General features: G+C 42.3%; 1 protein-coding gene across 5 annotated transcripts in view; it reads right to left on the bottom strand.

The window, feature by feature from the left end:
* The window catches only part of TENM2 (teneurin transmembrane protein 2), a 963,219-nt gene that overhangs the window by 826,488 nt on the left and 112,170 nt on the right, over positions 1-24,561 (bottom strand). For 4 of the 5 annotated variants that reach the window (XM_038413789.2, XM_043490999.1, XM_043491001.1 and 1 more), the window contains exon 2: positions 3,658-3,958. In XM_038413789.2, coding sequence (XP_038269717.1) covers positions 3,658-3,883 — 226 coding nt within the window. In that variant the 5' untranslated portion in view covers positions 3,884-3,958. The remainder of the gene's footprint in view (positions 1-3,657; positions 3,959-24,561) is intronic. The other variant, XM_043491000.1, reaches the window with a different exon arrangement.

Genomic DNA, 24,561 nt, shown 5'->3' with positions numbered 1-24,561 from the left:
TAGCACCGCAGAGGACTCCCCCGCAGCGGAGTCCTGCCTGGTCAGCTGTCCCGAATGGCCAGAGTCCCCTGCAGCCCCACCGTGCATTCTCGGGGCTCCCCATGCAGATTGGAGCGTAAATTCTTCCTTCCTTCCTTCAATAAAAGCGTAGTTTACTATTCTTAGGCTTGAGTGTCCTTTCGCTGGCATCTCCCCCACCCTCGTGGGCACAGAAGTCTATGGCCCAGATGAACAAAAACAATATGTTGCTTCCCATATGCTAGAACTAAAGAGACTACCAGGGTGGTCCAGGTAGCCTATATGATGGGGATTACTCACAGAATATAATCCACATAGGAATTAAGACACAAGCAAAAGACGACTATAGATGAGCAGAATCACATCAGAGACCAGGGAAGAGGACTGAAAATGGATCTTGAGTGGGATAAGAACAGTGACAACATACTAAAGTTAAGGCAATGTGCATGGGATACAAGCAAAAATAATTAGAAGCAAGACTTCTTAATGGAGATTATGACCAAAAACTGATACTTGGCAGGATGATTCTAAAACTGAATTTTTTAACAGTTGGGTAATAAAACATTTTTTGTGTACATACAAATAAGAATGAATATGACCAGGAAGAGGGGGAGTATGATAGATCAAGATCAATTACTGCACCAGCAAGCCAAAGTCCATCACAAAAGAGAATTATAGTGAAATTCTTTGGGTAAGAATACAAGGAACGATAAACAAAAAAGAAAAACCAACACAGAAGATTACCAGGTCTGAAGGAGGATAAGAACTAAATTTCTAGACCAACTCTTAAACCACAAGCATCAAACTCATATTTGCTGGATTATGAAATCCTACATATTTGTTGCAACAATTATAGCCTCCCATGCAGCAGCAAAGATGATGGCTTTAGGGAAGAGGTGGGCAAATTATGGCCCGCGGGCCACATCCAGCCTGTGGGACCCTCCTGCCTGGCCCCTGAGCTCTTGGCCTGGGAGGCTTGCCCCCAGCCCCTCCCCCGCCGTCCCCTTTCCCCGCAGCCTCAGCTCGCCATGCTGCTGGTGTAGTGTATTAAACTGCTCCGCATAGGAATATGCTTCTGGTAGCAGTTATAGAGAGCAATTTACTACACTACACCAGGCACAACACTCTGGGAGGCCAGGCAACGCTCTGGTCAGCACGGCTGTAGCGCTGCCAACCGCTGGTGCTCTGTGCTGCGCAGTAAGGGGGCAGGGAGCAGGGCAAGTTGTGTAGAGAGCAGGGGAGTTCGGGGGGGGGGGGGGTCAGGAGGTGGGGATTGAATGGGGGCAAGGATCCCAGAGGGCAGGGGTCCGGGGGGGTCTGTCAGGGAACGGGGGGGTTGGATTGGGCAGGAGTCCCAGGGGACGGAGGCACAGCCTCCCCTCACGGGCCCTCCATACCAAATTTCCGAAACCCAATATGGCCCTCAGGCCAAAAAGTAAGTAAGGATGGTGGAATTTGGCCTTTAGATTAGACCAGTACCATGGAAATTTATTGTCTTCATTAGTGATCTCAAATTGAAAGCAGACAGTGTATTCATGAAATTTACAAATATTAAAATGAGAGGGGCTGCGAATATTAATAAGAAATGCAAAGAGGGAGAGAGAGAGAGAGCGCGCGTGCGAGAGCGCGAGCATGTGCAAATATGGACCAAACTACAAATGTTACTTGGAAAGATGTAAATTGGTACATTTGGAGAGGCTGGGGGTACAGAATCTGAAATATTTATTCACGGGAAGAAGAAACCTGGAAAGAAGAAAACAAAAGATGAAAATAGAAAATGTAGGTTTCATAGCGTAGTCAGTAAATTAAACGTGAGTTGAGGTGAATGTGTACAGCAGCATAATGGACCAGTGCAGTTTGGGATTGCATAAGCAGAGGCTTCCCATCACACATCAAGGCGGCAATAATTCCTCTCCATATGGCTCAAGCGCAGCAGCCTCTGACATGCATTTCATTTTGGTCACCACATTCCCCAGAAAAATACTAACAAACTGAAAGAATACCAGAGAAAAGCAACAGAAATAAGGGAACTTGAAAGAATGATATCTGAGGAGAGATTAAAATAGCTAAATACGTACAGATTTCCTAACAAGATGAAAGTCAGGCTATAGTAACAGTCTTCAAATATGAAACGGGTAAAGGCCAATGAGGAAGAGAAAATTTAGAGTGGTACACGACATTAACAACTAGGTGTAGTGAGATAAAATTAGAAAGAGAGAGAGTGTATGCTGAATATCAGAAGAACGCTAAGAATGTGCTGTAGAGAATAATCTTATGTTGTTAGGGAGATAGGATTCTACTAGAGTGGTAGCCTTAGAAGTTAGAGGAGTCCTATGTTAGCGTGATACTTTACTAAGAGATTTACTTCATACTTGGGGGAGTAAGAAGAGAGGACATATTAATAAATTGAAGCTGTATAAATCCATTCAAATGTTACACAATAAACCACATCTAATTCTTCATGTGGAATTGATTTACTTTTTAGCTCCCCTCTATGCAATTTTGGGGCAAGTGGCAATCTAATGAAGCAAAACATTCGGTGAAGTTGAGCAGATCAATGACTGCTCATCTGAAACTATGTTTATATCTCTCCCCCTCACCCCAAGACACAGAGAATGATGCTGTGTTTCACTTTACTAAGACAACTCTTAAAATAGAAGCAGAAACATGTGCAGTGAGAAACTAACTGAAAGAGAAATACTTTAAGCTATTTCTTAGAGCAGTTTAAATTCTCTTTCGTTCAGTAGAATCTAGATAGATATTTGAAGCAGACAATTTTATATTGAGTAGGTCATTCAAATTCTTAATGCAAAGGTAATTGTGTAAAGTTGAAATTTAATACAAGTTTTAGAATCTCAGTGAGGTGCTAATATATTATAGCCAATTATTAATTATGTGTTTCCTTCTCCTATTTGTTTTATTAAATAAAAGTATAAGCCAACTGCAGTGACAAAATGAAGCCAAAAGAAACAGCATCCCATTTCTATGATACATGTTAGAAACAGGGGAGAAATTCCAAGGTACCGGATTAGTAATTACTGTATGCTAATCACAATGTTACTCATTTTAGTAATACAGCCAATCAAAGAAACAAAAAGCAACGTGAAAATGTCACTATTATACCTAAAACTAATACAAATGACATACTGTAAGGTTATAATATTTGTCAATATATGACAAATATGACAGCTGGTTAGGAGTCATTAGTGCCTCTCTATTTAAAATATATGTTAAAACAGTGATCTAGGTTTGCCTCACTTACAGAAAGTGACTTCTGACAGGATCGGAAGCCAAAATGTTCACAGCTTGATGTGACAATGGAAGGAAATGAATTTCCTAATCCGATGAAGTGAGCTGTAGATCACGAAAGCTTATGCTCAAATAAATGTGTTAGTCTCCAAGGTGCCACAAGTACTCCTTTGCTTTTTGTGGATACAGACTAACACAGCTGCTACTCTGAAACCTAATTAAAAATGCAACCCTGTTGCTTTAAAAAGGTAAAATGACAAGCATTATCCTTTTTCCATTTTACTAGCATTTCTAATGCTACTGGCATGCAGACGTATACATTACTGACAGTGGTTATTGTACCGGGGATTATTGGGACCAAAAAAAAAAAAAGTTGTGCATTACACATACCTTGTCTTGGAAATTCATCTGACTCCCGGTGCACTAGGTCAGAAACTCTATTTCCGTAGTGCATTCTGGTATCATGATCATAGGCCTTCAATGTCTCACTTGAGCTATAGGACTTCTGAGTTGGTACTCGGCAGTCCTCACTGTCCAATGAAGAACTTGTATAGCGGCATTCCTTCCCACACCGACCTCTTGTTAGAGAGCGGTGTCTTCGGTCTTTTATATCCATTATTCTGAGTAAGGAAGAAAAATCAACCTTTTCAGAATAGTTTATCCTTAATCTTGGGGCTAGTCACTCTACCACCTAAAACAAAAAGATAATAAAAGAGTGAGAACTGGAGATACAATATGCTGTGACATCTCACTTTTCTTCACTTGTTCAGAAACACAAAGTGGGCAAATTTGATGGAAAATAAGACCTTTATAAATTCCTTATAAACTTAGATACATTTACTTTAATGGGGTAAAAGAAGAAAAAGGAAATGGATTTAGCTACAAGTTTTGTTTAAACTATGCTTTTATTGAAGTTTAAAACTGGAAAAAACACTACTGTAATATTTTGATTTCCGAATGCACTTTGAGAATACAAACTGACAGCCTATTATTAGCTCTTGTGATGAAACAGTATAAAGAAAAACAGATTCAAACCAACTAATTATTTCCTTTTGCTGCAGGAGGGCCTGGAATGTGGAGTGTCATATGAAATACACAACTAAGATTGAAGCATGCAAGGACAATTACAAACACGAGGCATTAATATTCAGCATTAATGAACTATAATGGTACACATTATATTTTGTGATCATGTGAGTGTACAGCAACGTCTAGAAAGGAATAATTAAAGTTTCTTCATTATCTATACAGCCCCCTCAACCATTCCTAACCCACCTCCATCTCTTTAAAAAAATGTGTGTTGAAGAATTTCTCAATCTACCATTGCAATTGAGCAAATCTGTATTTATACCACGTAAGAAAAAAGACTTTCTGGAAGTCATTTGAAATTGTTAGACTGCTTGATCCTAAAACAAAATTTGATTGTATTCATTTTTTATACATACATACATACATACACACACACACACACACACACACACACACACACACTCTTTACCAAGACGCACCATGCTTTATACAGCTGTAAAATACAGACCCAACGATGTCTCTCAATTGTACCTTCCGAGTTCGCCAAAGGAATTAACTTACATTCCACATTTTTGAACTTAAAGAAGGCTCACATGGCTTCTTTCCATCATTTGTAGAAGTGGATACCTTCATTTCATGTTACCAAATTACAGAAAACTTGCTTACAAACTGCTGTCTAATTAACACTATGAGCTTTAACTGTTCACTTTTCAGATTATCCCACTTCTTGAGCAGGCTAATTTGTTAATCACTGACATCCCATCTGCATTTTTAATTTAAACATGTATGCAATTTTACTCATATGATCAGTGGCCCATTAAAGTCTGATTACTCATGTAAGTAAGGTCATGTATGGGCATACATGTTTGCAAGATCAGGGCTTTAGTTTGTAATAAGCTCACCATTGCAGACAAAATGTGATTGGTCAGTGGAGCTGGTAAACTAGATACATTTCTTCCCAGCATTCAGACACTGACATTTATACTACTTTTGTAGTTTTCTTTTCTATATTTTTCTCTCAGAAGGAGGAAGTTAGGTAACCAGGAGAGCCAGCTGTTTTAAGACGCCTACATGTACTTTGCAATCTGTGAGCTCTGAAATATAAAAACATGCTTGTCCCACCCCCCATACACACACATATTGTTCTTCTTTATAATTATAATACATTATAGATAAAACCAATAAACATTCCCCTCCCCAATCCTTTTTCCTCCGCTACGTACTGCTGCTACCTGGACTAGAGTTAGTGTATTAGGTTAGACTGCAAAAGTTTAACAAACAGTACAGAAAAACAAGAAGACTGTAGAACATTTTGAATCATCAATCTGTGGTTTGTGTGGCTAAGTGCACTTTTGAATATCTGAATTTTTAAAAACCTGGCAGCATTAAGTCCTCAAACCTGCAGCCATTTTCACACTTACTTAATTTTAAGCACAGGAGCAGTTTCAGTGACTTCAGTGTGTCTACCCTCATTTTCCAAATTTAAATGCAAGACTTGAATGAAGATCCTCAATCCTGCAAACATTTACCACCCGCACACTACAACACAATCAAATGCACTTCCAGTGCATCACAATTTTAACCACAAAAATAGGGTATTGAGGCAGAGTGCCTCCTTGTGTAGTTGTAGTGCAGCGCTGGGAGAGCGCTTTCCCCGAGCTCTAAAACACCCTCCTCCACAAGGGGCGTAGCTCCCAGCGCTGCTGCACTGTCTACATTGGCACTTTACAGCACTGCAACTTGCTGCGCTCAGGGAGGAGTTTTTTCACACCTGGCCACAACATTTTGACACCTGAGGCAGAGAGTTCATATGACGCCCCAATGCACCCTCGCTTGGGCCAAAACTTTGAAAGGTCTCAATTCCGCCTTCTTCCTGTTCTTCTCCTCTCAAGGTACTGCTCTGCTACCTACCCCTATAAAAGGAGAACTAACAACTTAAAATGCCTTGTTCAAAAATATTAAGCAACATTTTCAAACCCCTGAACAGCAAATGTAACTTTTCTTGTTTGCATAGTAAACACTGGCATTTTTATCTGTCTGAATAATCAAAGTGGTGCTTTCCATGCTTTCTTGGTTGCAAAGATTTGAACTGCTTTCTGAAAGTCCACAGCCTGGGCCATCTCATGCTCTATTGAGATGGTTGCAAGGCCGACCAGCATCTGCTGTGTCATTATGAAGCATAAATGTGTTCTTATTAACTTCAGCTTGCAGAAGCTGAGTTCTCCACTGGCAACTGTTACAGGAAATGTTAGAAGTATGCGCAGAGCAACAAAAGCATTTGGAAAGAGGGTGGTCATTTTATTTGTGCACATATATTCCAGAACAGCCTTTGGAGTTGATTCTGCTGAAATGCATCTTGAAAGGGCTTTCAGTTCATCACCTAAATCACTCGCATCAATATCGCACATGTCCTCTTGTGTGAAGACTATCTCTAGTGCCCTGCATTGCTGGTGTAGGTCTTCTTCAGGGATAGTGAGGAGTTTTGGAATATCATACAACATCCTAAATATACTGCTGTGTTCCTTGAGCTGCATGAAACGTTCTTCAATGACTGTATTGCACAATCTAGCACCTGGTTAAAGAATTCAACTTTGCATCGTTGTTTGGGGCCTCTTATGGGATTATCCCATGCCTCGTCATCAAAATGTCGTCTTTGGTGACTCTTGTATTCTTGAATGGGTGGGAAAATAGCTTCAACGTGAAGTTCCTCTGCCAACATCGGTGCACTCTTCAGAACATTTTGAAATCCCTCATCTGACTGGTAAGACTGTAGGTATGACTTTGCTTTGTCCAGTTATTCCATTGCTCCAGAGATATCAAGGTCAGCACCTTGGAGTCTCTTGCTTACAACATTTATTTCAAACAGTAGGTCATGCCACAACACTAAGTCACACAGAAATTTGAAGTTATGTATGTTTCTGGCAATTCCATTTCCCTCTGCCACTATTCTTCCACAAACAGTTCCCGTCGTAGCATTATCCTCCATAATGGCAACTAGGGCATCATCTATCTTCCCAATTTGGGGTTTGATAGGCTTTATCGCCTCCACTCGACTTTCCCATTGTGTGCCCCTCAGTGGTTTCAGTGTCGGAGAGGATGTTCCCAGATGTTGCTTCAAAATTTGCCATCGATGAGTTGATGCAGAGAAAAATATAGATGCTTTGAATTACATCAAAGCTTCAGCAGTCTCACTAGAAGCTGATGCTGCATCACTGACCACCAAGCTCAATGAATCAGAGCTGCATGGGACAAAAAAAGCTTGAGGGTTTAATTCTCGGATCTGTGTCTGCACTCCTCTGTTCTTGCCTCTCATGTTGGCACCATTTTCGTAGCCCTGACCTCTCATGTCAGCTATTGCAATTCCCATATCTTCCAAGAAGCACATTTGTCATACCAGCTCCTGTAGTATCATCAATGTCAATAAATTCTAGAAAATGCTCTCTGACAGTCACCATTGCAGAGATATTTTCACTGGGTTCTGTTGTTGTTACAAAACACACCATTAAAATCATTTATTCTGTATGGCTGATGTCAGGTGTGCAATCTAGAATAACAGAGCAATATCTTGCCGACGTCAAATCTGCCACAATCTTCTGTTTGACTTTTGTTGCCCGTAACTATATGATCTCATTTTGAATTGTTTTTCCAACGTAGTGATGTGTGTACATTTCTCGGGTGGCGACTCTTCTTAGATGCTCCTGCAGTACGGCAACAAACTCAGCCATCAGCTCCACAGTTTTAAGGAAGTTTCCATTGTTTGGCACATACAGCTGATCTGAAGTGCCATGCAGTGCTAGGTTTTGGGCAACAAGCACTCTCACAATGGCAATGAGCCTTTTCAGAACATTTTGCCAGTAAAGAGACTCTGATGCAATCTTCTTTTGATGCTGATCATCTGTGGTGGCCTTTCACCTTAGTCTCATCTCAAGCTCTTTCCACCTATGGAATGCTCTCTGGTGATTTGCTGCCTTCTCTTGGCATACCAGATTTCTAGCCAGATTTTTCTAGTTCTTTGTCCCAGTAGAACCGTGACAGACCCAGACCAGTGGGATACAGAAGGCATGGTAGAAGGCAAATATACTGGTCACTGGATGAATAGTTTTCGGTTCCCTGAGTGATCAGAGCAGGGAATGCCCTAGAGAAATCAGGATCCTGCTAGAACCAATTAAGACAGGCAAGCTAATTGAGACACCTGGAGCCAATAAATAACTTATTAGAATCAATTATGGCAGGCAGGCTAATCAGGACACCTGGTTTAAAAAAGGACCTCCCATCAGTTAGTGCGGAGGAGAGAGCAAGGAGTGAAAAGGCGTGCTGCTGGAGGACTGAAGAGTACAAGCATGATCAGGCTTCAGAAGGAAGATCCTGCAGTGAGGATAAAGAAGGTGCTGGGGGAAGGCCATGGGGAAGTAGCCCAGGGAGTTGTAGCTGTCACACAGCTGATACAGGGGACAATGTAGACAGCTGCTATCCACAGGGCCCTGGGCTGAAACCCAATGTAGAAGGTGGGCCCAGGTTCCCCCCCATCTCCTGATCGGACACAGGAGGAGTTGCCCTGTTCTGTGAGGAATACCAGAAGGGAAGGTCTAATTTGGAAAGGGATCTGGCCTGTCCCCAATACCCTAGGTGGGACACAGAGACTGCGGGGATTGTTCTCCATTTCCCCCATACTGGCCAGCGATTAGGTTAGCTGAGCGAATGGCAGTTTTGAGCCTCAAGCACAAGGGTGGGCAAACTGTATACAGGGCTGGAGCAGGGGGTTGGGATGCGGGAGGGAATGCGGCGTGTGTGCGGGGGGGTGCGGTGTGCAGGAACGGGCTCAGGGCAAGGGATTGGGGCAGAGGAAGGGTGCATGAGGGGTGCAAGGTGCAGGCAGGGGGCTTAGGGCAGGGAGTTGGTGGGTGGGGTACAGGAGGGGTTCAGGCTCTGGGCCAGTGCCGCTTACCTAAAGCGGCTCTGTGGTGGCAGCAGCGCGCACTGGGGCCAGGGCAGGCTGCCTGTCTGCCCTGGCCCCATGCCGTGCCGCTCCAGGAAGCTGCCGGCACCACGCCCCTGTGCTGCCCCTGGGGGGAGGAGGAGATACAGGGCTCCATGCACTGCCGTTATCACACCTCCAGGTACCTCCCCTGAAGCTCCCATTGGGCGTGGTTCCTGGTTCCCAGCCAATGGGAGCTGCGGGGGGGGCAGTACCTGGAGGCAAGGGAAATGCACACACCCTCTGCCTCCCCCTCCCCTGGGGCCCAAGGGATGTGGTGCTGGCCAATTCTGAGAGCCACATGAGGCCTGTGGCAGCAAGGGAGGCAATACCACGGGCTGGATCCAGAAGCGGCCAAACTGAGGGCTGCCATGAACCTCTGAGGTGAGCAAATCCATCAAAAAGAGTAAGACCCACCAAGGCAGAGGAGAAACTTTGTCACAAGAACCCAATGTGGCTGGAACATTAGACTGGAAGAGTTTGCAACAAAAACAGTATGCAGCATTCTGGGTTTTTCAGTACATAAACCATGGCCTCTCTACATTGTCACCATTGGGGATTTCACGCCAGTAATGTGTTGGATGGAAACTTCTGTTTTCATTGTCTTTAGGGAACATGAGGTTTTTCCACTTGCTGTGGCCCATGCAGTACAAGGAGGTCTCTCAAGCTACAACTCCACTAGGTCCACAGTCCTGGATCATCTAGGACTTAAGGAACTAAGCTCAGCAGCAGCTGTTTCTTGTGCCTCCACCACACTTCTCTGATCTACATTTTTCTTCAGGAATGTGCATGGTTACATCCATTTGAGATGGAGGTATGGATGCTGCAGTAGCTGCCAGGTCACCTGCACTCTGACTAACTGGAAGATCAGGCATCTCCTCACCACTCTCATCCTCACCGGGGCCAGAAGGCTCACCGTGAACGTATGTCTATGTATCTCAGGAGGGCTTCTTCCTGCTTACATAGAAAAGCTTTCTTTGCTTTTTTACTTTTTCTGAATGTTGCCCCAGAGGGGTGTTTTCTTTCACTCATGACTGCTGTTCTGTGCCAGCTATAGTGGCTCTCAACCCTCAACTGACGGGGACAAACAAGCAGGCTAGTAGCAGGGCCTGAATGAGGGAAGATATCAGTGTCTCAAGGGCCTAACTGGCTACTCCTACTACTTCAGTTGACTGCCTGTTCTCCTCAAGTGGGTTCAGGGAAGCAGCAGGAAACAGGAAGCTCCGTGAGAAGCTGGTGTTAATCAGTCCAGGCTCCTGTGGGTGCTAGAGAGGTACCTAAGAGGCTCCTCCTCCTCTCTCTCCCTGCAGCTTTCTGTTATTCCCTCTCACCTTTTCTCCGGCCTGCTATGTCTCTTGTGCCCTCCTTCCTCACAGTATCTCTGTACATTAGAGCAGAGAGGATACATATGCACTAGCAGCAGACAGTTTTCTACACTCCTGGTCTTAGTGGTGCCTCCCCACCCCCCAGTCTGGCACCCAAGGCAGCCGCCTCAGTTCATCTGATGGTAAGGCCAGCCCTGCCTGTGAGCGAGAAAGTTGCAGTGCTGTAAATTGCCAGTGTAGACAAGCCCTGTGTGATCTCAGCTTTCTTGGTTTCACACCAGAGTGCTTATACCACTTTTTCTTCGGTGTCACTTTACTGACTTCTGTGAGATGATTCCTGATTTTTATCATAGTGTAAGTGAGATCAGAATCAGTCCTACCATTCTAACGCAGGCCCAAACCATTTTAGGGTTTTAATTTGAGCAGAGGAGTAGACAGTGCTAACCACTCAGGCCCCAGTGATGAAGACTGCTTTGTATGGCAGATCCCTGTGCCTGAACAGATTAGGCTTTGGGATCAGAGAGGTTCATAGCCAGAAAAACTGGGAAGATCCTACCAGTTGAACGTAAGAATAGCAAGCATTTTGATTGGAAAACAATGTGCTCATTTTACGATTGGTAGTGAGAAGTAGTGATGATTCACACAACCCTTTGGTCAGTTACTAAGGGGGCAACATAACAGAAGCCATCTGGCCTTTTTCATTACTGAAAACGAGTTTGGAGTGTTCACCACTCTAGCTCAGAAAAAGAGCACTAAGGATATCTAAGGAATTTTTGTTCTCGAAAAGCCTTATTTCAAGCAGCTTTAATTGGTTCCTCCATTTTACACATTTAAACAATTTGATCATCACAGTCTAGTAGTTACAACATCTAGTTTTCACTATGACGACTCTCATACCAGAAGAATGAGAATGGGAAAGACTAAGCTGATCACAGGGAAGTCTTCATACTTATAAAACAAATTGAAATAAAGTTGATAGCCTTTATATCAAACAAGGTGGCTGATTTTAACCCCTTTACTAACTTGAAAAATGGCTGACAAATCTACACTATGTTACCAAGCAAAAACAAAAAAAAAAAAAACCAAACAGGCTGTAGTCATGCCTAGACTTGTCTCCCCATCATACCTAGGTTTGTTTCTGGGGAACAGAAGAATAAAGAGTATGAAAGGGATGGGAAAAGATGTGGGGAATAGAAAAAGTGAAAGCGACACGTGGGACAGGTCTTTGTATTCCTAAAACTTCTGAGGTCCATGTTTTAAAAACAAAAACACCACATGTTTCCCCTCAGAATACTTTCCTTGTTTGCTCGGGGGCGAGGGGGAACAGGACAACACAACTAACAGCTATAGAAGCTTGCACTTACATAGTATCTTTCATCTGAGGAACTCAAAAATGATTTACAAAATATTAAGCTTTACAAAAAGCCCTGTGAAGTAGGTATATATTATCCTCATTTTACAGATGAGGCAACTAAAGCACAGAGGGGTAAGTGTCTTGGTCAAGGTCACACAATGAGTCCGAGACATACCCAGAAGTTCTAACTCACAGTTCTCCGCTCTCACTAGTATTATCTATACAGTTTGATCATTTTATGTAGCATGATAAAAAAGGAGGAAAATTCACATAATACAAAAAAGCTAAACATTTATTTAATACAATGTCTTAATTTGTGTAGCTGAATAGATCCATGAAAAGGATTTAAAGATCAAACGCAAGCTTGTCATTGTAAACATTTCCTAAAATTTACCTTAAGCATACAAATTCTTTTTATGCATAAAAAGAATGATCAACTGCTGCAGTGCTGATAATAAAGATGGAAAGAATCATTTCAGGATTAACACAATACAGTTAAGCATACTTTAACGATTTTGTATAATCATAGAGAATATTTTTGAATCAAGAAACAATTGTCTAAATAATTTTTTGATTAAGACCTTGATCACATTAACCAACAATTTATAAGAGTCAGATGGATCTAAATGCCTGTGCAACGAATGACAGATTTCTTAGTTATTTAATTGTTGATCATTTGCCTTTTTCTGTCAGCTCCTGGAGAGAAATCCTGGCCCAATTAAGTCAGAGAATTTTACCCTTCATGTCAGTGGAGCCAAAATTTCATCCCTGGTTTCTACAAGTCTCTGCTTACCTGGCTATTATCCTATCTTGCCGAATGTACTTTCACTAGTGCTTCAGTTCCTTCAATACCTATTCACTTGCCCTCTGCTTTCAACTCACCCTCATCCCCCTCAATGTTCTCTCAGACATTTCATCCCAGGGTTCAGCTACCTTTACTATGCATCCAGTTTCCATATGACATGTTTCCCCTTCCCAGCATCCTATCATCCTCCTCTTGTATGCCCTGCTGCCAGCACAGACTCCATGGACCAGATTCTAAACCCAGCTCAAGGTAAATTCAGAGTGTATTCAAGTGTTTGGAGCTGCTCTGCTCTTACACCAGAATTGAGTCCAGACTCTCCAAAAGTGAATTTAGATTCCCTCCTAATTCCTCTCTGCTGCCTCCATTCTATACCAGATGTGACCCAAGGACCTCTTGATGACAAATGGCAGAGAGTACAGTGATACACAAGGGTTACAGGTATCCCTGAGGTCTGGTATTTACATTCTAGTTCACTAAAGAGAGAGTCACATTGTTTCTACTGAAGGCCCATGTCACACTGATCATCATAATCTTTGTGAAATGCACATACAGATAATATGGAATAAGAACAAAATTTCTAATATATTTACATGAGGCCTTATAGTTAAAGGCAGATCACCCTGAAGTAGTGTGCCTTGAGACTGAGTCCACCACAACAGAAGGTGGAAGGACACTTCTCTCCATGGTTAACCAATGTATATTGTGTGTCCTACCATGGAAGTAAATTTAGCATTTGACTCAGTGTGCAATGAACGCATTGCAGAGGGAAGAAATGAGCAGGTAGGGCAAAAACCTCATTTTACAGGTGAAAAAACAAAAGGTTTGGTCTAACATATCTAGGGATGCAGAAAGATGCCCAGTCAGTCTCCATCTTGGGAGACAAGTTGCCAGAGGTCTTGATCTCATGAAGGGGTTGGAAAAGGTGGTCTCAACTATCCTGGCTGAGAAGCGCTATGGGAAGAACTCTGGGTAAAGCTCTACCATATTAGACAAGAGGGCATCTTATTTAGTAAGTTTAGGCTATAGAACGCACACTGAGTTTATATGGAATCCTTTTCTCCAATATTTCTTTTTGCTGTCATTTGAATCCCTGTTCTTTGTTAAATCAACATTCACGTTTTCACTGTAAACATATTCACGTGTTGTTTGTCTAAGTGTAAGCTGGGGTCTAGGGTGTAACTAGTAAGCTGTGGTGTACTGGTCCTTTTGAACAGTCATCTGGTAATTTTGAGAGTGTCTAGTGGACAAGCAACTCGGCACTCCAGGGGGATGCTCAGAGGACTCAGGAGTTGGAGTATATCTACTGCTTGGCCAGGGATGTCAGGGAGAAGGTTCCCCCATAGCAAGGGCTGATTGTAGTGCAACTGTCATGTCTCCCAAGGTCACATTTTTGAGACTAGTTTATATTTTCCAAAATTATATGTAGTCCAAATTTTCTAAACATTTCAAACACTGAAGTCAGCCTGGCCAAATTGCAAACACACAATGCCTGATGCTCCGGCATACATTGTGTATTTGCACTTGTGCATTGTTGCACACATGCAATAGGTATATGACAAAATGGCACATACACATATCAATCTCTGCATCCACCCCTTTAATATCACCAAAAATAACATTTTCCTTCTTATTCCCCTGCTAAAACCCATCCATGTACATGACTTGATTGACCCTCAGACTAAATTTAGCTTGCTCTCTTCCAGGCTCCCCTCATTTCAGTTCTGTCCTGACACAACCTCCTTCAGTTTTGCTAGTTATTTTCTCTTCTCTTTGCTCATTTGTGTGCCTTTATTCATGCAGACTAACAAAGGCTGTACCATCAGAGCACCAGAGAAAATAAAAGTATTTACATTTCATTCCAATTGTAAGCACTCACTCACTTATATTTTAGTTGAAGCTTTTTTTTTTTTTGGCCAGATGAAGATTCCATGAAAGACCAGCTACTCCTGTACTCCAGATCGTAAGGGCTCATAGGCACATTCCAATTGGGGGCTCTAATGCAACATCAGATCTTCATTGAAGAGACTGTCAGTTACAATACACATCAAAACTCACCTAAGGTAATGAGCATACAAAGAGCTAAGGGAAGTTACTAGGTCTTAAAATTTTAAACCAGATGTCAGAACTGATACTGCTTACTACACTTATATTATCCTCCCTAGATTTGTCCAATAAGCACACTCTTCCCCCTCCCTTTTCTCTTAAATACTTCCTTCTGAGCCACTTCTCTCCTCATTTTCCTCCTCAAGTTGTCCATACCCTTAATTAACCGAACAGCCATGCTGGGTCTTGTCTTTGTTGGCCTTTAATAGCTTTGATCATATTCTCTGGGGCAGGGATTTATCAGATACTATTTAGTGCCATAAATTTAATCAGAATAAAATATTGGAATAAAAAGACCGATTAAAAAGGAATTAAATTTCAATAGAATAAAGAATAAAATACCCACTTACAAAAATAAATGGAGCCCATTCAACTTGGCTTTGAAAGCAATGAAAACCCTGCACAAAAAATGCCTTTAGTGTATATAAGCCATTAACCACATTACTCCAATTCTCTGCCCTTTATACACATAAAATGTATTTAAAAAAAAAAAAAAAAAAACACCAGAATTTCCTACTGGGATCTCTCATTCTAAAGGTTCAAGGTGGTTTGACTAGAAGTTAAAGGGAAAAGAAAGAAATGGAACACAAGGGAAAATAGTATTACTAAGCCACACGATGAATGTTATAGCTCAATAGATTTTTTTTCTAAATCAGATTTGCTAAAAGGAAGTATTCCCTAGATTTTAAAATTCTACATCACTTCAGATAGCACTGATGTTATGCATTATGAAATTCAACGTAGGCATCAAGGGATTAAACAGTGGTATGAATTTGACATCGACATAGATGCTTCCCAGACAGGAGAGCAACAATACTCTGCATTTTTATTCCATCTTGCAGCCAAGGATAATAGAGTATTTATGCAAATTAAACTGCACCTCAGTGGATATTATTTAATATAACCATCTTACAAAAGTGTAAATTGTAGCCCAGAAACCTAAGCAAGTTTTCCAGAATCACACAGCAAGTCAGTGGTAAGAGCCAGAAATAGAATCAAGGTGTCCAGACTCCTGTTCTAACCAAAAGACCAAACATTCCTTCCCCAGATATAAGATTTGCCTCCAGCCAGATGAAAAGTGTATGCAAAAATAAAGACAAAACATAGGAGGTTACTATGATTAGGAGTATCATATTATAAACTTAAGCAAGCAAGCAAGCAAGCAAACACCTCCAGTAAGTTAATGGTCCTCTCTGTTACAAAGCCTGGAAGGAAGCAAATAGATGCTAATCATGAAAAATCTGTCCAGACATTACAGCAGGAGACTAGCACAGCTCTGAATAGGAGGCAGTATAGAACCATACTGCTGTAGAGAAAACTCTGGGAAGCAATGCACTTCAAGAATTTGTAATGCCTCCTGGTACTGCAGGGGAAATGCAGCTGCTTCATGTACATTCCTACAATGCAGAGAAGTTGGCAGCTATGGGCTAAGCCCTTCAGTTTCTTTACTCCCCATCCTGGTCTTCTTTATATATTAGTACCCAAATCAGCCCTTGTGCTTAATGATGTGAAAGAACTTTAAGTATGGAGATCTACTGCATAGGAGATGCAAACACTTTCCCGCTTCCCCACACCATAGCTTGGAAAAATCCATCAACTATGACTAGGACAAATGACGATAGTTTATCTATATCTGTTTGATTGCATTCAAGTTCCTATGCCATACCTGATCTAAGCTTGGTTAGAAGAAAAGAAAAGGAGTACTTGTGGCACCTTAGAGACTAACAAATTTATTAGAGCATAAGCTTATGCTCTAATAAATTTGTTAGTCTCTAAGGTGCCACAAGTACTCCTTTTCTTTTTGCAAATACAGACTAACACGGCTGCTACTCTGAAACCTGTCATTATTAGAAGAAAAGGAAAGACAAGGCACCATTGCTTCCAGCAGTTAAGGACATTTTCAAACTCCCACTACTTAGCCCCTTGTAAAGGAAGATCAACTAAGGTATGCAACTTTTATTCAGACTCATCAAGAGCTCCTTGCTCTCCTCTACCATCTGAGAGAATGAAGAGCAACACGGACCCTTTTTCATGTGGTTTCCAGCTTGGATTGCAACACTGAATCAGATCCAACAGACAACTCTCCTATATGGCTGCCAGCTCCAGACTGGTCTTCAAACCGTTAGATTCTATCTACACTGCAGCCTGTGTTGGCATAACTTATGTTGCTCAGGGGTGTGAATAAACCACCACCTGAGCAACATACGTTACACCAGCATAAGCGCTTATGTACACAGCACTATGGTCGGCAGGACAGCTTATCTTACCAATGTAGCTTCTGCAGCTCATAGAGGTGGTTTTATTATATCGATGAGAGAGCTCCCTCCCATTGGCATAGAGCATTTTTTACCAGATGCGCTGCAGTGGCGCCCCTGCATCAGTACAGCTGTGCTGCTGCATGTGTAGAAATGCCCTAATACAAAAGGCACTTGAATTCTAGATCCCCTGGGTTGACCCACAGTGTGTCCATGTCACCTCAACGTTTGGAGGCAACAAATGTGATGGATTTTATGACAGAAAGAATGTGTCCCTTGTGAAACTTATCAAGACCTGAGTTCGGGGTTCTGTGTTTTTCTTCTAAACACATGCCCATTAGATGGCAACCTCATGAATACTTAGAAACAGTGGTAAGAACTGCATCCTTTGAACTATTCTGCTTAGGGGCTAAAGATATCATTACCTCTTGCAACAGGAAACCCAGAATTAAGAAATAATTTTAAAAAAACCCTTATATTTGCGAAGTATAAATCTACATATACTTTGTATTCTACTATTCCAATCATGTAGGTTATGTTTTTGAATACAAGAGCCATTAGACATATGTAGTTTAGTTTTGATTCTTCTGTCAATAATGAGACAACGTATATTGCACAGAAAGGGAAGCCATTTTATTTAAAGAAATATCACACAGTAACACCAGGTTTGCTTTCAGCTCAACTATCAGGTTAAAAATAAAAAAAAAAAATCTCAAATACTTCTCATTCCAATACCAAACTATTATGCTTTCTACCCATTGCAGAACTTTTTCCAACATTAAAATTGTTTAAGAGTGTATTGATAAATCTTTTACAATTAAGGTTATGCTGTTATTAACACTGGAAAAAGATCTAGTGATACAAATATAATAGACTGTCTGTAAAGTAAGCAAATAAAATAAAGCCATGATGAAAGGTTACTAAGAATAAATGTAATACACAGTAAAAAAGGCATTTGTAAAATGGCAAGTTTCTCCAGTCCTAACATGGGAGAAGTATTCAGTGGGAATACAAGGGAGTGACTCACTGTCAATTCCTACATGTAGGCAGGGTTCAGGTGGCCAGCAAACTTAAGAGGAGTACCTGTGCAGTAATTGATGTTCGAGATGAGTGTCCCTGTGGGTGCTCCACTCCAGGTGTTGGTGCATCCCTGTGCCTTCGCTCAGAGATTTTTACAGCTGTACTCGCACCTGTTGTGCACGTGCAGAGCCTGCCCCCCTCCGAGTGTACCTTAATAGTATGCATGCACAACCCGTCTCCTCGGTTCTTTCTCTACAATGGAGGCTACTCCAACTCCAAAGTAGAGGGGAGGAGGGTGGTAGTGGACACCCACAGGAACACTCATCTCAAAGAACATCAGTTACTGCCCGGGGATGGGGGGTGGGGGAGGAGAAGAGAGATGTCCCTGTGGGTGCTCCACTCCAGGCGACTTAAAAAGTAGTGTACCTCAAGGATGTAGGGACTTCGGATTTGGTAAGAATGTGGTAGATAATACAGCTCTGCCTAATCGTGTATCAGAGAGAGAGCCTTGAGTAAGGGCATAATGCTTAACAATTGTGTTCAGAAGACCATGTGGCCGCTTTACAGACGTCAGCCAGAGGAACTTTGCATAGAAAAGCCATGGAGGTAGACACAGATCTAGTGGAGTGTTCTGATGCTGGCAGGAGGCGTAACTTTCTTTATCTGGTAGCACAGTTAGACACACTCAGAGATCCAGTTTGAAAGTCTCTGGGTAGAAATAGGTGTCCCTCTGTTCCTAAAAGGGCTTGGTACTATCCAAATAGAAGGACAAAACCCTGCATACATCTAATGTATGCCTTCTGGATTCAAAAGAGTTTGTTTTTTTGTAGTTAGAGAGGAAAAAAAAAGACAGGAAAAGTGTTATCCAAGTACTACTGGTAACAAACTAACAGGGAAGGTATATGAACAAAGGAAGAAAAAGTCTCTAACAAGTCTGCCGAGTTCCGTCTCAGGTCGGACAGTAGAGAAGGAACTGAGGAGACTGGTATTGTACGTGTACTGTAAAGGTACACTCAGAACTGGGGGCAGGCTCTGCATGTGCACAACCGGTACGAGTATTGCTGTAAAAATCTCCAAGCAAAGGCGCAGGGACACACCAACACCTGGAGTGGAGCATGCTGCAGGGACACCTCTTGAAGAACCACCGATACTGTTATCATATAGCTATAAAGACAACATAGCAAGCAGCTGAACTGTTTGCACACCATGTGACACACAAGTACAGCAGTTAAAAAGAAATACCATGTAAATGAAGTGGCACAGTAAGCACCACCAGGGAGTGGGGAAAATGCAGAAACAGAATTCTAAAGCAGAGACACCATAAGAAACACACAGTTAACAAAAACAGCAATCAAAGTTCCCAAGACACTATCACAAGCTCTTACTTTCCAAACATGTCATTTCATAGTGCCGACATCGAAACAATTCTTAAAAACTAAAAACCAAAAAGAAAATAACCCAGCAGCATGTGTCATAATGGCACCATCATAAATCTAAAGAACAGCAGACAATGCATGAAGGAAAAATATAACCCAAAACACCCAAGAGTCCACCTTTTCAACAGTCATGACAGAGTTCCAATTTCACATAAATCAATTCAGACATATTCTTCAGTTTCCATTGAGAGTCTTTAGAGCAGCCCTGAAGCACAGTATTCATTTATGCTTTTCCTCTATGGGCATGTGGAAAACAACAGTTTTTCATTCATATATATTGTATCTATGACCAGTTTGATTGAAATATTCTGTATTAAGAATGAAAAATTAATTTGTTTACAATAAACTGTTTTAGTTACCAAATCCTTTAACTATTACCATTCATTTCAGAATTTAGTACAGGCAAGGAGAAGTGTAATCCTGGTCCCATTGAAATCAACAGCAAATGAACCTCCTGCAATCTCAAAAGCGTGGAGGGATCTTTGGCCGGACCAGCAGGAAAAAGGGATAGTAGTTCCTTTAAGGATCCCCCACTCCGCTGAGGAAGAAGAGAGGAGAGGAATGAATGAACTGAGCTGATGGATTGGCCAATGAGGATCAGTTAAGCCATTGCCCCCCATGCACCCAGGAGATGGTATATAAACCCTGTCTCTCTGGTATGAGTCCCCTCTGCATTCAGATTAGCAGCTCCTATCTTCTCAGCCCCAGGATTAATTTTAGCTTGCTGAAACTCCTTTTGTTATCAGCCATTGTTACTGGAAGTCAGCAAAAAAAAAAAAATTGCAATGCTGTTGTGTGTTTGGGAAACTCGCATCTGAAGATTTCTTGTGAATGTAGCTAAGGAGATCAATGGGCTCCTTCATTTCCAAATCTCCCTTAAAAATTTGCTTGCAAAAAACTGGCAGAGAGCTCAATCTCATTCCCAAAACTCCAAGTTTAAAATCTTTAGAGTAGCTACTTGCTAAGTTTCAAGCATGTCTTTTACATCTTTGCTGCTGAGACTTCAGTTTCTCACCCACCAAAAAAAGCCAACCTTTTTCTGACTCCATCATACTTATGCATCCTGTCGTCCAATTATGCTGATACAGTGTCTAATGGGCTTAAAAACCTGGAACTCAAAAAAATTTTTTTTGGTGGGTTTGGGGGAGAAAGAGGGAAAATCTGATGACATTTCATTCTTTGCAAGTTTCATAGATACTAAGGTCAGAAGGGACCATTCTGATCATCTAGTCTGACCTCCTGCACAGCGCAGGCCACAGAATCTCACCCACCCACTCCTACAAAAAAGTTCATCTGCATTATTTTCTTCCTTCAAGAATACTGTTCTTTGAACTGCGTGGATATGCCTAACATTTCAGCCTGTGAAGCAGTAGTCTCCTCAATGCAACAACCACAGAAGAAGTGTTCATTTGCAGGCTCTCAGTTTCCTATTTAGATTTGTGTGGTATCTTGATCTCATCTACAGAATCAAAAAACGCCCTCAACCTGATTTTGTAGTGGATCAATTACCTTTACCCAGGCTGGCCATCCTGTTGTGTGCTTTGCCAATCTAATGTAATGCTAATGTGTTTTTTCAACACATGCAAACTACTACAAGTTGAAATGACAACTCCCCCCCCCCCAAAAAAAAACAAAAAAACAAAACAAAACTTGGGGAACCACCACGGCAGGAGCTTCTCCAATGAGATTCAGTGAGTGGGCACCACATGCAATTAAAGATGCATACTGATTTACATGCTAAATTAGATTTTGAACACGTTTGTATGCTGCAGCCATATTAGCATTCTCCCCTGCAATGACAACAGGGCTAGCAGCCATATTTAAACCATCTTTTTTTCAGTTTCTCTAAAATAGCCTCCATAATACCCTGGGCTCCTTTGGTGTGGATTTCACTGAAATCCACAAAACTCTGAATGACCTTCACTTCATCTTTCAAAATCTGAACATTAAAACCTGAGGCATTTGTTCCATTTGGGAAAGGTCTGGAATGCAATCACACATAACAGAGAAGTAGTTAGCTTTCTTAACCTTGTTGAAAATAGTCCGCTGTACTTTTCTTGATCCTATAATAAATTAATATTGAATTTGGTTTAATAAGTACATCACCATTGCAATACAAGAATTAATAGCTTCCACATGACCTTGCAACATACTATCATACCTTGCAAGCAATTCAAGTAAACCTAAAAAGAGTTACCATTACAATAATGGTCTAATTTCTCAAATGAACACCTCAAAGCTAGTCACTTCTCACCCAAGTACAGCAAATTATCCAAGAGATGAAAAATACTCTGACACATATAGGGATGCCAATTTTCTAACAGCACAAAACCGAACACCCCTGCTCTGCTCTGCCCTGCCCCTTCCCAGAGGCCACACCCACCACTCACTCCATCCCACCTCCCTCCATCACCCCACCCTCACTCACTTTCACCGGCTGGGGCAGGGGTAGGGTGCGTGGGCTCTGGAGTGGGGCCAGGAATGAGGGGCTTGGGGTGTAGGAGGGGACTCCAGGCTGGGGCAGGGGGTTGGGGAGTCAGACGGGGTGCGGGGTCCCAGCAGCACTTACTGAGGCTCCCAGGAAGCAGCCACTGGGTCCCTGTGGCCCCTAGATGCCTGAGCAGCCAGGGAGGTTCCATGGCACCATGCACTGCCCTCACACCCGCAGGCACTACCCCTGCAGCTCCCATTGGTTGCGATTCCTGGCCAATGGTAGCTGCAGACCCGGCACTCGGGCAGGGGCAGCGCATGGAGCCTTCCTGTGCCTAGGGGCCACAGGATCTGGTTGCTGCTTCCAGGAGCCATGCAGAGCCAAGGCATGTAAGAAGTCTGCCTTGGCCCTGGGCCCCTGATGCATCGCTGATCAGACTTTTAACGGCCTGGTTGGTAGTGCTGACCAGAACCCCAGGGGTCCGTTTTTGACCTGGCAACCCTAGCCACATGTCCTTCTGAATCTGATAGCAAGTCTGCATATCTTTGTCTGCTGCGCAGCTCATTGGCATTCCAATGCCAGGGTACCCCTCAGGTCTGGGCCAGTCTCCAGCACTCAGCCAGGCCTCTGCTCTGCAGCATCTGGGTTTCAGTGCATCAGTCTGGATTTAAGAGACCTGAGTTGAGCCCTGGATAATCTGCCCCTTCCAGGGTTCAATCAATCAAGCAGAAATTAAGTAATCACAGATGAAATGTCCTCCAGGTGGAGTATAAGTACAGAGAACTTCAGAGGGCTTCTCTAATGCATTAGGCCCCAACTAGGCTCACAAGTTAGTATTCAAGAATAATCCCATCATAAATGCATCCACAAAAAGTCCTCCTTTCTATGGTTCACAAAGGAAGAGGAGGAATTTGGCTGGAAAAGCAAACAAGTGAAACAGAATAAGGAGGCAAGAGTCACTGTTGGCAGATATACAGCCTGTGTGCATAATTCCCCATTAGGAATTCTGACCAAGAACCACAGTTTTAATACTTGCCTTCCTTTGCATTTGCTATGCAAAAGTTTTGCTCTAAGTTAACTACGTGAGCATTTTCTACCAAAAAGGAGCTAATAATTCACATGCAGCCAAGTAGCCAGAACTTCCTTACCAAAGGCAAAATTCTGTCCCAGGTTTTCAATAACTGAACTACTTTTAGTGCCCATGTGCATAACAGCTGCCTGATGGTTGCTAGTACAACTTTCAGTCCCAGAACCAATGCCTTCAGCACACACCCACCAAAGCGAGCAGGCTCACTATCTAAGGAAGGTCCAGAAGTGGAAGTAGCAGAATCATCCATGGGTTCACCAGTAGCATGATCAAACTATGTGAGAGTTAAGCAGCTTTGTAGACCACTCACACTTGGATCTTTTTTATAGATCTGTTGCAGCTTGTGTTTTTGAGCACTACTCTTGTGCTTGTAGGTATCATGGGGGAGAGGGGGGAAAACAGTTACTCTTACACAGTTACACCAAACTCTTCATGAATCAATTGCTAGGTTTGGGATGATGGGGGCTGTAGGTAAAAGATGCAACTAATCTCAGAAACGGAGTGTAATCAGGTAAGAAGACATAAGCTTTCTGTGAAACTCAGAGCTATATTAGGTGAAATCAATGCGCTAGAGCCCAGGAATGTGGATAAGTTCAACTGAGGTCAAGTGAAGTGAGCCGTCACAGAGGAGCATAGAGACCTACAAGAGTAAGAAGTGAAAAATCAAAGCCAAAAAAAACCCAGGGCCCTTTACAGAATGTTTGAAGCCCCCCCCCCATTCCCTTCCCCCTTTGCACAGCCCTGAGAGGTATACTCACTATCTTTTAAAAAGGCATGAAAAAAGCCCCTCTCCTTTAAATCTGATCTTCCCCCTGCTTCTGGAAGTGCCCAGCCAGGGGACTCCTAGTTTCAGTCCCAACTTGGGCTGGGGAGAGACAGGACTTGTCCTTCCCTTGCATGGCAGCTTGGGAAGGGGAGGAAAAAAAAATCATACCCACTTCTGGATACTTTTTGGGTTGGGATCCCCACAGTTACAACACCCTGAAATTTCAGAGGTAAACAGCTGAAAATGTGAAACTGATCAATTTTTAAACCCTCCTCCTGTGAAATTGATCAAAATGGACCATGAATTTGGTAGGGTCCTAACTATGACAAAAGTTTTCAAAAGCATCTAAGAGTGACTTAGGAGCCAGTCTCATTGGAAAAAAAAATCAATGGAATTTAGGATCCTAAGTGTCTAAATTACATGTGAAAATGGGTCTTGACTAATCACAATAAAAAGAAAAAAAATCACTGATGCTTCTTTCCAAAGGAGCTCCATCACGCTAAAGAATGCAACAGTCCAAACACCATTGAACAGCTCCTACACATGATACCATGACCTTGAAAATATCTAACTTCCAAGCTACCTATTCTTGGCAAAGTCACTGAGAACATAGTGGTGCCATACAAGCTCCAGAGACACCTGTCTGCTAGATCCATTACAATCAGGCTTCAGAACAGGACACAGTACATAGATGTGCTGTGCTGATTG

The sequence above is a fragment of the Dermochelys coriacea genome, chromosome 8 (genome assembly GCF_009764565.3).
Source record: "Dermochelys coriacea isolate rDerCor1 chromosome 8, rDerCor1.pri.v4, whole genome shotgun sequence".
NCBI lineage: Eukaryota > Metazoa > Chordata > Testudines > Dermochelyidae > Dermochelys > Dermochelys coriacea.
The sequence above is the reverse complement of the archived record's forward strand: the minus strand, read 5'-3'. Positions and strand labels throughout refer to the sequence as shown.